This window comes from Polyodon spathula, chromosome 3 (genome assembly GCF_017654505.1).
Source record: "Polyodon spathula isolate WHYD16114869_AA chromosome 3, ASM1765450v1, whole genome shotgun sequence".
Classification (NCBI taxonomy): Eukaryota; Metazoa; Chordata; class Actinopteri; order Acipenseriformes; family Polyodontidae; genus Polyodon; species Polyodon spathula.
The window spans coordinates 59,718,749-59,732,513 of record NC_054536.1 but is presented as its reverse complement, the minus strand read 5'-3'; the positions used below and the strand labels follow the sequence as shown (position 1 = coordinate 59,732,513).

The following is a 13,765-nucleotide window of genomic DNA, read 5'->3' as shown; positions in this document are numbered from 1 at the left end:
CACCAATTATTGTTAACAGGTGAGGGTCCATGATTACTATAAATATAGGTAGCATAGGCACAAGTTTGTCATTCCTGAATGTAAGGGAGCAGAAAATGGCAAACTACGCTCGGTTAAGCAAAGAAAAAAGACTAAACTAAAAAGTCTGTAATTACTTTAAGAAATGAAGGTCAATCTTTAAGACAAACCGCAAGAACTTTGCAAGTGTCTGTAACTGCTGTGGCCAAGACCATCAAACGATTTGAAGAAACTGGCACTCATGAGGACCGAACAAGGTCAGGCAGGCCAAGGGTGACTTCAGAATCGGAGAACAAGTTCATTCGAGTCACAAGTCTGCGAAACCGGCGATTAACTGCCCCTGAAATACAAGCTCAGAAAATGCTACTAGAAGTACAGATGTTTCAACATCAATTGTTCAGAGGAGATTGCGTGAAGCTGGCCTAACTGGAAGAATTGCTGCAAAGAGGAAGAGGCTTGCCTGGGCCAAAAAACACAGAAACTGGACATTTGAGGAGTGGAAGTCGGTCTTATGGACCGCAGAGTCAAAATGTGAAATATTTGGGTCCCACCTCCTAGTATTTGTAAGACGCAGAGAGGGTGAGCGCATGAGTTCTGCATGTGTGATTCCCTCTGTCAAGCATGGAGGGGCAGTGTCATGGCCTGGGGTTGCTTTGGTGATCTTTACCAAGTTCATGGCAAGCTCAACCAGCATGGCTATCATAGCATACTTCAGAGGCATGCCATTCCATCAGGATTATGGCTAGTTGGGCGGTCCTTCATTCTTCAGCAAGATAATGACCCGCAACACACCTCAAAGTTGTGCAAGAACTATCTGGCGAAGAAGGAAAGTGAAGAACAAGTCAATCTAATGACCTGACCTGCCCAGTCTCCAGACCTCAATCCCATAGAACTTGTATGTGACAAACTGGACAGAAGAGTCAATAAGAGTCATTACTGCAGTCCCCTTTTGAACTGAACTCCCCCACTTACTGCAGGCCCCTTTTGAACTGATCTCCACCACATTACTGCAGGCCCCTTTTGAACTGAACTCCCCCACATTACTGCAGGCCCCTTAAGGAGTTAATAATTACGTTAAGGCAAGTGGTGGCTATTTTGAGGAATCCAAGATTTAGAGTCAATTTTCAATTTTCTTGAACATTGCTTTGATACTCCTTATGTTTTGTATATTGTAACATGTGTTTTCATTTTCAAGTATTTACAGAAATGTATACGACGTAAAACATTGTCAATTATGAAAAAAACCTAGTTTCCAGCAAGTGTACTCAAACTTTTGACTGTGTGTGTGACTGTCAGTTAGTCGATTAATTGCACACACAAAATCTAATTGTTTGAATACATTATACACATACATTTTGCTCCATTCCTCTCCCCATGACGTTATTATTTTAATATAATTGCAGTTTTGTAACGATTAGGTGCATGTGTGGAAATCAGAATACAAAATGATGCAATGATGTGACCGTGGTTCTGGAAATATTTAATAAACCAATCGGTGTGCCTCAAGACACTCTTGCGATGACAAGTCACTTTTGAAAAGATTGCATAAACCATTTGAATTTAAGTTTGATGATGATTATGATTAATCAGGTTACAAAACAGTAGTGTATCTGTTGTGGACTAATCTGTAGCAGTGCCACAAGGTTATTTTAAGCAAAGTTTCTTTAGACAAGCATTTACAATGGGAAGAATCTGTTTCACCACACAGGTGTTCTCTTAGGCGAAGTGGTATCTTAAGAGGCATTCCTATACTCAGAGACTACTGATATATAAATATTCAGCCCACATACGTTATTTGTTCGAAGGGCTTATGTTTCCAATTACCACTATATCAAAACATTGGTTTTGTGATCTGAGTGACCTAATTTATTGCACCAATGAGCAGAGACTGATTGGGAGCAAGGTCTATTGTAGTACAGTACCACTGTATTACTTTAGTACCGGTATGCCTTTTTTTTTTTTGTTAGCGTTTCATATTTTGTATTTGTTTTGTTTACCACATTTCAAGTACAATGGTTAATTCAGATTTGAGAGTCCAATTCATTTCTGTGTTTTATAAAATCATCTTATGCAGATCCTGAAATCCATTTTAATGCATCATCCAGGATTTCATGCCCATGCCATTGGTGATATTCGAGAGCTCTTTGCTTCCCGCCTGAGGTGACAGATATTTGGAATAGAAATGAGCCTGTGAACTAATAGGGGACTTGGAAAGATACAAAGGCTGTAGGTTAATGGTTTATAAAGTTAGAAGCAGCATAGCAGACTTGTAGATTACTATATACTTAGAAACACATAGACAGTAGCTCAGCTGAGATGTTGAAAAGTAGTGAGTTTCTTCTGGACAAAATGAAAATGTAGTGCACATTTTATGAGAGAGCATTATTTGAGAAATATATGATATTGCTGTATATGATAAAACAAATACTGCTGTGTTATAAAGGTATTTAGATGGCAAATGTGCTTTAAGTAAAGTGAGTTCATTGTGTCATCCTACTTTTAGTACTGTATTTACCAATGCTTCTAGCACTTTTGAAAATTAAACGCAACATCCTGACTCCAATTTAGTGCTCAGAAAAAAAAAATGCTTTTTATGATGAGTAGAAGGGATGCTGCAAAAGTAAAACTATATAGTTTACATTTCTAAAGGCTCATGATTTAAGGCTGGATTTTTTTTCCTGATTTCCGTAATTTTGTTTCCGTTCATGCGAACAGTGTAAATATATAATTTCTTAGCTCCTTAATAAAAGAAATAGTAATAAATAAATGCGGCAAGTGTTTGCCTTATTGACGCACTATCTGTTACTCAGGGATCTGGCAGCCGGTTTAGTTTGCTTCCAGTAATGATTGAACACACTGCATAGAGCTGCACGATTTCTTAAAAATGTCTTCTACAAGAAAGACACCAGCGGCATCAAAGATCGGAAATGTTTCTGCTAAAGATTGCTCTGTCCAGTCCAAGAAGCCAGCCAGTACATTTGGCTAGGGTCATGCAGCCGCTGCTTGGAGTCTCTACGTTGGAACTGGTAAGCTTGGGGAAAATGGTTTTTAGGGACCCTGTCTGAGACGTTGTTTTGGGATTTTGAATTGGACAGGGTGTGAGACCTTGATTACCACAGCTCTCTTGGCTTTGGTTGATTTTCAGGTGGCCATCTCCTGTTGCGGCATACCCCAACCTAAAAGTATATTTATCGGTAGGACCGATTTAACGTCACCTTGTAGTAGGGGTGGCGGAAAGGTTGCCACACCCAGTTATCCTGGGCCGAGACTCACCAAAATTCAAAGTTGATGCAAATAATGGCAGTCTCAGACACACACGTAAAGGTGGCAGAAAAAGTGTCAAAGGAACGGTTTGGTGATGTGTTTCTTTTTCATCCGTAAATGTTTGCCCCTCTGTTCCGTCCTTGAAAAACAAATTTCACCAAGAGATTCATCCTCGAAATTGGAGGGAGCGTCTTTGAGACATGGCTAGGGTCTGGTGGGAGAGTCTGTAATGGTCCCAAACGCCAGTCGAAGGGAGTGGGAAGCAGTGCACCGAGATATTAGGTACCTGGACCGACTAGGGCAGAGGTTACCTCAGCCCCTCTCAATATACCGGACCCGTAGTACTCAAGCAAGGACCTAGTGTGGGGCCATAAATGGGCTACGACTCTTTACAATACACGCTGCTGGGCATTTGATCAGGTAAGCATTTAAATGATTTCAGGACTATATAGGGTAACATTTGTTGTATAATAACTAGAAAAAATTTTTTTGCATGTGACACAACACCCTTTTGTTTTTGCTTTTGGTAAATACTTGAAGTACCTATTTTTAGACCGTGAAATGGCGTGGAAATATGATACTGTAGGGATCCCAGCAAGGAGATAACACTGATCACGGAACAAATTTTCTGTCTAAAACGTTTGAGCAGGTAGTACCAAAGATTGAAAAATACGTCCCATCAGGACGTTACGTTTATCATCCACAATCGGACGGTTTGGTTGAACGTTTTAACAGACCTTAAAGTCGATGCTGAGGCGATTTGTTCCTGCGGCATTCTCGACCCTGAGAGAGGGGTGGGAGGAACACAAAAGCTTGTCTGTAGTGAAGCAAGCTAGCTCTCGTGCTAATTAAAATTGTAGTGTTGTGCTTGTTTTGTATTTGTTAGGTGCGTTTGGTACCACCAGACCGGCTTCACACGTTCCGGATCACCTTCACCAGGGGACAAGGTAATGCTGCTACTTCCCTCATCTGAATCGAAACTGTGTCTCTAAATAGCAGGGGCCGTACTGCAGCCCGCTTGTGGATCTGTTCACATTGCATCACTGCTTAGATTTCAGTGTGCAGCTCTCCACCAGGTGTCACAGTGCGAGAGAGGCCGTACCGGATCCCGGAAAGGCGCCGAAGTGCAGAGGTATGGGTTTGTTAGGAGCGTGTGGTACAAAAAAAAAAATCCGGAATATGCAGCAGCGTATGTTGATAGTGGTGAAAAAAAAAAAAAAAAAAAAAAAAAAAAAGAATATTATTAAATATGAGTGCTCCAAATTTCCTTAAAAGGTCAGCTGAGTGTCACTGGCTTGTTTGATACTATTAAGAGTAGACTCTGCCAGAAGAAGACTACATACTGTCTGCCCCTCCTGCAGTGAATCCAGAATTATCTGGTCAATTCCTGGTTTTGAATTCCACATCCAGTTGCTTTTTAAAATCAATTCCAACACATCATTCATCAAAATTGCAATAAGCAGCATTCTGTTAAAATGAGCTTCTCACAGTGGCAACAAATTATTTCAATTGAAGTCAGTGTTAGTTAATTAAATTGGCCTCAAATTAAAGCAGTTGATCAAAGCAATTAGTTTAATTGTCTCAGATATCAATCAATTCCAATTCTTTTGACCCCTGCCCTGTTAGATGCCCATCCCAGAGAGGCATTGGCCATTTGTGGCTGCCTTATGAGACAGGTTGCTGCTTATTCAAATGGTCTCGGTCTTCCTCCCTGTACCTAAATTGTATTTATTCTCAGTATTGGAATGAAACAAATGAAACAAGTCATGGCCTGTGATTGCCTTCAAGGCTTTTCTTTATAATATTCTGAGTTCCAGTGTACATCCATGGCTTGGACCAAATTATTCTTTTTGTGGTCCAGCTTGTTCTGATATTCTGTGCATTTTTATGGCTTTGCAGATTGTTGCTGAGCTCTGGAACATTTTTCACAGCAGCATCAAATGCTAGTTGCAGTGTGTGTCCAAAACGGAGAATTGCAGGCACTGCGTTTTGAATACTTTTCAGAGCAGCCTGAATATTGCGTGCATTGTCGTTTACACTGAACAGCTTTTTTTTTTTTTTTTTTTTTCTGTGCATTTTTATGGCTTTGAGCGATCAATGTCAAACATGTCTAGTACCCCGTCCCACTTTGTCAGGATGTTTTCAACAGTGTGTGCTTCAGGAAAATAAGGTGTATCCAGAAGATAATGTTTCATTTTGAAATCTTCAGTGGGAGAATGCACTGTGAGCGAAATAAATTAATCATTTGCTCTTGATGACCAGATATCACTGTTCATTCCCAAGGCAGGAGGGCTGTCATTGTGTATTGTTTGTTTAACATGTGTCTGCTGATTTGCAAATAAATCGGGGGTGATTGATGCTGAAAATGATGTACGGTGAGGGATTATCGTAGAGAGGTTCAAGTTCATCTAATAGGAGACGGAAACCCCTTCAGCAATGTTGAAACTCCTTAGATCAAGTGTAATCTTTGAGGCAGTCTTCTCTGCTATTTTTTGCAACTTTGGATGAACCTTTTGAAAAATTTACATTGGTCATGAAACTGCCAATATCAGGCTGAGCCTTTTCTGATCTGATGAGTTTTGAGGTTGAGGGATGAGGCGCTCTCTGCTTCCCTGATCTTTCATTTCTCTTCCAGATCTCTAAACAATTTTGGATGTTTTGCTCTTAGGTGATTCATGGCATGTGTAGTATTTCCTGACAGACGTTTGATTTCACTGTTGCATGTCTTGCATGCTGCTGATTCTTTCTCAGTTTTATCAAAATAATCCCTTACAATGCTGGGTAATTTCCTCTTACTACCCTCAGTTCCCTGTCTAGACTGTCCCTCAGCTTCTGCCATGATAAGCACTCTCTTGGTCTCAACAGCCTGAAATCTTAACACTCTTGAATCCTTAACACTCTAGGGTTGATAATGCTGCATAACAGATAATAATAATAATAATAATAATAATAATACATGGTTGGCAGTTTATTCATCATTAAATATAACATAATACAAGAAAGAGTGGCAACAAACAAAATATTATAAAAATAATTGTTAGTAATTAATTACAATAATTTGTATAATATTTTCTTTTAGGTTGCTGTTCTTTCTTATTATGTTTAATTTAATAATTACTAACTATTAAATGAAATGTAATACAAGAAATAGTAATTTGAAACATTTTTATAAAAAAAAAAACGTAATTTCTTAACCTGCCTCGCTGACTAAACTAAAATGAGAAACCGTCTCAGAAACGTACAAGTGTAAGTCCTAGTAAAACAATGTAATAACTTTGGGTAGTTCACTTATAAATACATATTTATGAACTTACAGTATTTAAACACACGCTCATCTTTCTCTGAAAAGTGTTTGGAACAAATAATTTTAATACTACGCTGTGCTCCCTGTATGTTGTTGTTCATGACGCCCTTTTGTAGGCACTATGGGAGCTCTAACTGGAGGGCGGGTCTCGAGGTTCCCTTGGCCTCGGTGGTTGCCTGACGTGAACCGCTGGAATCGAAAGTGGCTGGAATGCGAAGTAACTTTTATGATGCATGGCCATAAAGATGACGTGAAGTTTTATAATATAATAATTGATCGAAATTGTGCAGTTTATGAATCATTCAAAATCGGTTTCGGTGTTTAATCTAATAATTGGAAGTTAACCGTATTTTTGATGAATCTCTCTTCACTATTGATCAACTATAATCCACAATCAATGGACTGATGAATTTAAATGTAAATATTAGATTTGTAAATAGTTTAGAGTTTAAATGTTAGTAAAGTGTCAAAAGTTTTTTTAATTTTACTTAGTCGTTAAACTTTGTCAAAAATGTGCATAGCAAATATTGAGAAACAGCTACTCAGTGTTTTTTGTTTACCACCTACCTTTGTGAAGTGGCATCATTGTCATTGGATATTCACCTCTTTGTCCAGCATGTTTTTGGTCACATGACCAGTATGCTTCTACTGAGGTTGGATCTAGCTTTTGTTGAGCCAGATTACAGAAGGCTGTGTTGATATCTATTTATTTATTTTTTGTTTGGTTTTTTTTTGCTATTCTGGGACTGAGACTTCAGCAATTTTAAATATTTATATTTTTTAAACAGAATATTGATTCTTTGAATTAACATGATACTGTACTTGGAATAAAGTAAGTTTGGTGTGAACATAACTAGTTCCTGCCTCTTATGTAGAGTAAGGAGGCTAAATTAACAATTTGTATTTTATCACTGTTTGAATAATTAGGCTGCATAACATTTCTGTAATAATGCAATTAATGCTCGCTCTCTAATCAAAACAGACCATTATCGTACCACTGATGCTATTATTTTTTCATATTGCTTCACTGTTTTTATACATTTATTTATATATAGGGCTTAATGTAGTACTTTTATTTGATTTGATTAAATTTAGTTTTTTTTTTTTTTTCTGTCAAACAACGTAATGGGCTTTTAAATAGGCCAGGCCTTCATTTTTCACATACAAATGAGATTGCAACATGTTAATAAGCGACTAATCTTTATGAAAGCTATAATGAAAAACAGAGTTTTGCTGGACACAGTATTACAATCGTCATGACAAGTAACTGTATTTAAATTAATAAAGAGGAGTCACTTTAGTATTTAAATGAAAAAAGTAAGATTCAAAAGCCTATTTAGTGGTTTCACAGAAAAAAAAAAAAAAAAAACCAATTTTACTATTAAAACAGTTCTCAGTTATGATTGAGATACACAAATGGCTTAACAGGTATCAATTGGTTTAAGGAGAGTTAGAAAAGCCAATGTAAAAAGAGGACACACACCCATATATGCTGTGTGATATATGTACTAGATATATATATATAGAATATAGATATATATATATATATATATATATATATACATATACAGTACCAGTCAAAAGTTTGAGTACACTTGCTGGAAACTAGGTTTTTTTCATACTTGACAATGTTTTACTTTGTATACGTTTCTGTAAATACTTGAAAATGAAAACACATGTTACAATATACAAAACATAAGGAGTATCAAAGCAATGTTCAAGAAAATTGTCTCAATTTTGGATTCCTCAAAATAGCCACCCTTTGCCTTTAATAACAGGCTCACAAACACAAGGCATTCGGTTAACAAGTTTCAGCAGGAAATCACTCGACATGTCTTTCCATCTGCAGCAATTCCCAGAGATATAGAGCACTTGTGGGTAGCTTTGCTTTGAGACTTCTGTCCAGTTCATCCCATACAGGTTCTATGGGATTGAGGTCTGGAGACTGGGCGGGCCAGGTCATTAGATTGACTTGTCCTTCACTTTCCTTCTTCGCCAGATAGTTCTTGCACAACTTTGAGGTGTGTTGCGGGTCATTATCTTGCTGAAGAATGATGGACCGCCCAACTAGCCATAATCCTGATGGAATGGCATGCCTCTGAAGTATGCTATGATAGCCATGCTGGTTGAGCTTGCCATGGACTTGGAAAAGATCACCAACTCTGTCACCAGCAAAGCAACCGCAGACCATGACACTGCCCCTCCATGCTTGACAGTGGGAACCACACATGCATAACTCAATCGCTCACCCTCTCTGTGTCTTACAAATACTCTGTGGTTGGACCCAAATATTTCAAATTTTGACTCCTCGGTCCATAAGACCGACTTCCACTCCTCAAATGTCCAGTTTCTGTGTTTTTTGGCCCAGGCAAGTGTCTTTCTCTTATTCTGCACTCTTAACAATGGTTTCTTTGCAGCAATTCTTCCCGTTAGGCCAGCTTCACGCAGTCTCCTCTGAACAGTTGATTTTGAAACATCTGTACTTCTAGTAGCATTTAGCTGAGCTTGTATTTCATGGGCAGTTAATCGCCGGTTTTGCAGACTTGTGACCTGAATTAACTTGTTCTCTGATTCCGAGGGCACCCTTGGCCTGCCTGACCTTGTTCGGTCCTCATTAGTGCCAGTTTCTTCAAAACGTTTGGTCTTGGCCACAGCAGTTACAGACACTTGCATAGTTCTTGCGATTTATCTTAATGATTGACCTTCATTTCTTAAAGTAATTACAGATTTTACTATAGTCTTTTTTCTTTGCTTAACTTAGCGTATTTTGCCATTTTCTGCTCCCTTACATTCAGGACTGACAACCTTGTGCCTGTGCTACCTATATTTATAGTAATCATGGACCCTCACCTGTTAACAATAATTGGTGACAAAAGGTTAATCACGTAACATGCTAGTTAACTCAGAGACACCAACAAAGACACTTTTTGATACTAGGAATCCGGTGTGTGTGTGTGTGTGTGTGTGGTGTGTGTGTGTGTGTGTGTGTGTGTGTGTGTGTGTATATATATATATATATATATATATATATAATATATCTATATATTAATATATATATATATATCTATGCAACTGCATTACGGTTCTATATATATATTGCATGCATTTGTTCATTTCTAGAAAGCTGTTTTATTTAAAATCAGAGCCCTTGCAGCTAATGCACTTCCCTCAAGATGGCCTCCTACTGTCGAGACCGCACATCGAGGGGGCACGCATACCACCCCCCTTACACAGCGTCTTTTCAAAATGTTTTTTATTTTAACGTTTAAATTATATATTTTGACGTTAATTAAATTAATCGGAATCTAGCACCCTTAATAAATATAGTTGGGAAAACCGCTATATGCAGTACATAATCTTTTATGTAGGCATCTCAGGCATTTGAGAATTGTGTTTTATTCACTTTAACTCTGTTCGAAGAAATAAAATGTACACAGTATAGCACTTGCTATATATTTAAAATGTTCTTTTTTAGGTACAAAGAGCTGGTGCCATATCTACAAATGCTGCAGTTTTCTGCGGCCAGTGGATTGAGTCGACTGTTACTAATTGCGGGGTGGATGCAGCCGTCAATCACAGGAGAGAACGTTTCTGAAGATTTAATGAGAAGACAAGTAAGGCGGTGCACTGCATCATATTCATGTTCTGTATTAATTTATTGTCTTTTACATATTTGCTGTTTTATTTATAGGTCCATCGACATCTTTTTAGATTGTCCCTGTTACTCAGAAATCCTTCGTTTTACTGGTGTGTTCAATTTGAGCATACCTTTACTATTTTTCATATTGTTTATACAGTGAGTGCATTTTACAGATGACTGGTGTAATAATTGCACAATCGATATCCCCAATTGCGCTTACTTTACCGGGTCAACAGCACACAAGGTGATTTTTTTTTTTTTGCTGAGAAACAGAACAGATGGCATGTGGGTTTTATCACCGGTGTACACTGCTGGTATGGTTTACTACACATGTGGTGTAGTTACCTCCAGGCTCCAGAACATATTCCATCCCAAAAATAAACCTAGTGAAATATATGTAAGTAGTGGGTGCTTTTAAAAAGAAAACTGATCCTGAGGTGGAGTAACCCCATCTTGTATTCTTTTTTCAATGTTTTTTTTTTAATTATTTTTTGTATTTATTTTTTATTGACATGTAATAATCTCACATGACCACTAGTGGCTGCAGTGCAAGAGAATCCCAAGTCGTGGTGTTTGATTGTATAAAAAAAAAAAAAAAAAACGTTATTCTTTTTTTGTTACCAAACTGAGACACGGCATATATTGCTTTATACTGTAAGGGAGGAGAGACTCCCCAATCCACATCTCTCTCTTGTGATATATTAAACAGTCTGCGATCTGGCTTCTCTCCACCTTCACATTCTGCCCTGGGCTTATATAGGAGGCTGTGTGATCGCCTTAAAAAAACAAAACAGTTGAGCAATTGTCCCACTGAGCCCAGCAAGCAAAAAAGCCAGCTTGATTTAGGGTATTTTACCAGTTGTAATGCTTCTGATTGCCAGATGCTGTAGCACATGACTCACCCCCCCCCCCCCCCCCTCATTCATCATATTCGGAATACAAAGCGTTGACCCCCCCCACAAAAATGTTTTTATTTTTGGAAGGTATGAATGAGTGGCACTCAGCCTATGGCCTCGTGCCTCACAACCCCCAGGTATGCGTAAGATAAGCCAATGTCTTCCAACACATCCTTTTGTGGGTTACTGCTTACTTAAGTAAGTGGTACTTACATTTTATTTTATTAATACTCATTAACACTTTTTGCCACAGAGAATGCATTTTTTGCTTAGGAAATGTAGCTTTATAGCAAAATGACTCAACAGCTGACGCTTTGGTCTTGACTTCAGTGTAGTGGTCTTGTCCTTTTTGTTGCCAATATAGAGCCCTGCAATGAGTCTGTAGCTGAAACATTTTAAAAGCCAGCATTGATTTGCCTTTCATAAATAAGTATTCAATATTTGGGGCTCTAAAATCTCTTCATTTTGAAAAGGTATATCCTATAAAATGTTCTGTATTTTGTAAATAGGGTAGTTGACAGAGCCTACATCCACAACATGGGGAATCAGCAGGCATCCAAGCTGAGCTCCAGGATCGAAAGTGTTAAAGAAAAAAGATTGTCAGAATATCCTGGCCTATTCCTATTTTCTTAATCGTTTTTCATGTTCAAAGAGACACGCAAAAGAAAAATATAGAAATGAAGAAATCATTTTTATCATCTGCCTGAGTGTTTGCTTAATAACAAGTCGACCACGCTGCTGATTCTGTACCTACTTGTAGCAAACTCAGCAGCCAGTCTGTACAAAAAAAGCAATCAAATAACTGTTAATGGATACATGGCCCATTTTATGTTATGATGAGAAGGTTTGTGGCCCTTGAAATTTCTTTTGACATTTTAATTTGAATCTTCAGTTGCTTGACATTGTGCATTGTTCATACCTACTCTGCACTTAAGCCAGACTATTAATTGACTGTGTCAGCGGCATATCAGTAAGTTTTCAGAATCAACAGTGCATTTATTTATTTATTTATTTATTTATTTTTTTGCAAGAAGGTAAATGGAAGGTTTAACTCTACATATTAAAACTACAGTATCCCACAATCCTGCTCCATATTACACTAAAATGTCATTCCTTGGTGATTTTGTTTTACTACATTCTTCTATAGTTTACCCTTCTATGTACTGTGCTTCATTAGAAACCAGGACTTGCTTTCATATTTAGTTACATCTCTGCTGTTTCATCCGCCTGAACCTACAACAGCAAAAGACTATTAAAGAGTCATTGTTAACATCCTGACAACTTTTTATACTTATAACTTTCAAACCTCTTTTCACTGGGTTTTGAGGTCTGTCCTTTAAATCACCACCCTTTTCTGTTCCGTACCACATCATGGGATGTTATAGCTGTATTGCCTGTTTGACAATGTGGGTAATAATCCTTACACAATCAGTGCACTAGAACGGACATTTTGAAAAAATTTTTTTACACTTGCACCTTTTAAAGCCTGTTTCAAGGCTGTCAGGATGTTATCAATGAAAAGAAAAATGACAGGTATGTTATTTAAACAGTTGTAGCTACCTGTGGGGACGTGTCACACTATATTTTTCGGGACCCCGCTATTTAGTCTTTAATGTCATCTGTGTTTTTCACTGTAGTTCTAGGTATCTTAGCAACATTTTTTTTTTGTTTTTTAAATTAATTTGTTTATAGGAAATACCCTCAAAGAAGTTAGAATTTTCTTTAAACTATTTTTAAACTGTATGGTCCATCCAATCTTAACCTTGTAAACCCTATGATGGGTGAACACTATGGAAACGTTCTTGGGACCTATAAGGCAAGGTCACTATATTCATTTGTGTACAGGGATATCATTCTAACTGGCAGTGGCTCTCTTCGTGATATTTTATGAGGGAATGGAAATTAGTTATGGCCATATATTCAAATTTCATATCTGTTCAATGAAGATGAGTCTGCTGCAGGTTAAAGCTGTTCATTAAAATCATTTTTTTGTACATAGGGTTTTTGATGGTGATAGAGATGAGGGACATATTTCAGCTTTTGATATCTTACAGTTGTTGCCACGGAGATAAGTACATCAAGTAAGGCATTGTGCTGGAATTCTCAAGGAAGAAAAAAAAGGTTTGACATAATTGAAAAGGTTACAGTACAAACAGACTTCCGTGTGGTTCAAGCTTAGCCCTTGCAAACCACAACCCTTTGTCAAGGTCAAATACTAATATAGCAGTATGTTCCTATATTTCAACTATATTGTAATTCGGAGCTTTTATGTAAAAAAAAAAAAAAAAAAAAAAAAAAAATAAAACATGTATCCCAAAAAACTTCCACTATCTCTAACACAATAAAACGGTATAAAAAGTCGTAAAGAACCTATATTAAAAAGGTACCGACATATTAACATGGTCAGTGCCTGTTTATGAACATGCTAATAAAACAGAACCTTGTCAAAGAGTTTCGCTTCACGTTTTTTCCAAACTGGTACCGTAAACTTTTCTCAATTGTCATGTCTTAATGTCTAGAAGGCCACACCAACAGTCGTTAATGAATCGATAGGTGTAGTTGGAAACCAATTCCACATTTACGATAAAAAGTTAAAAAGGCATAACAGCAATATTATCTAAAGTCAATTATCCTACATTAAGA

At 37.6% G+C, this 13,765-nt stretch overlaps 1 protein-coding gene across 1 annotated transcript in view; it reads left to right on the top strand.

Moving 5' to 3' along the window:
* Positions 1-11,130, top strand: part of si:dkey-122a22.2 — a 30,873-nt gene extending 19,743 nt beyond the window's left edge. Inside the window, exon 8 of the mRNA XM_041245622.1 lies at positions 10,062-11,130. Within this exon, the coding sequence (XP_041101556.1) occupies positions 10,062-10,386 (325 nt within the window). The 3' untranslated portion in view covers positions 10,387-11,130. The remainder of the gene's footprint in view (positions 1-10,061) is intronic.
* Positions 11,131-13,765: the final 2,635 nt, after the last annotated feature.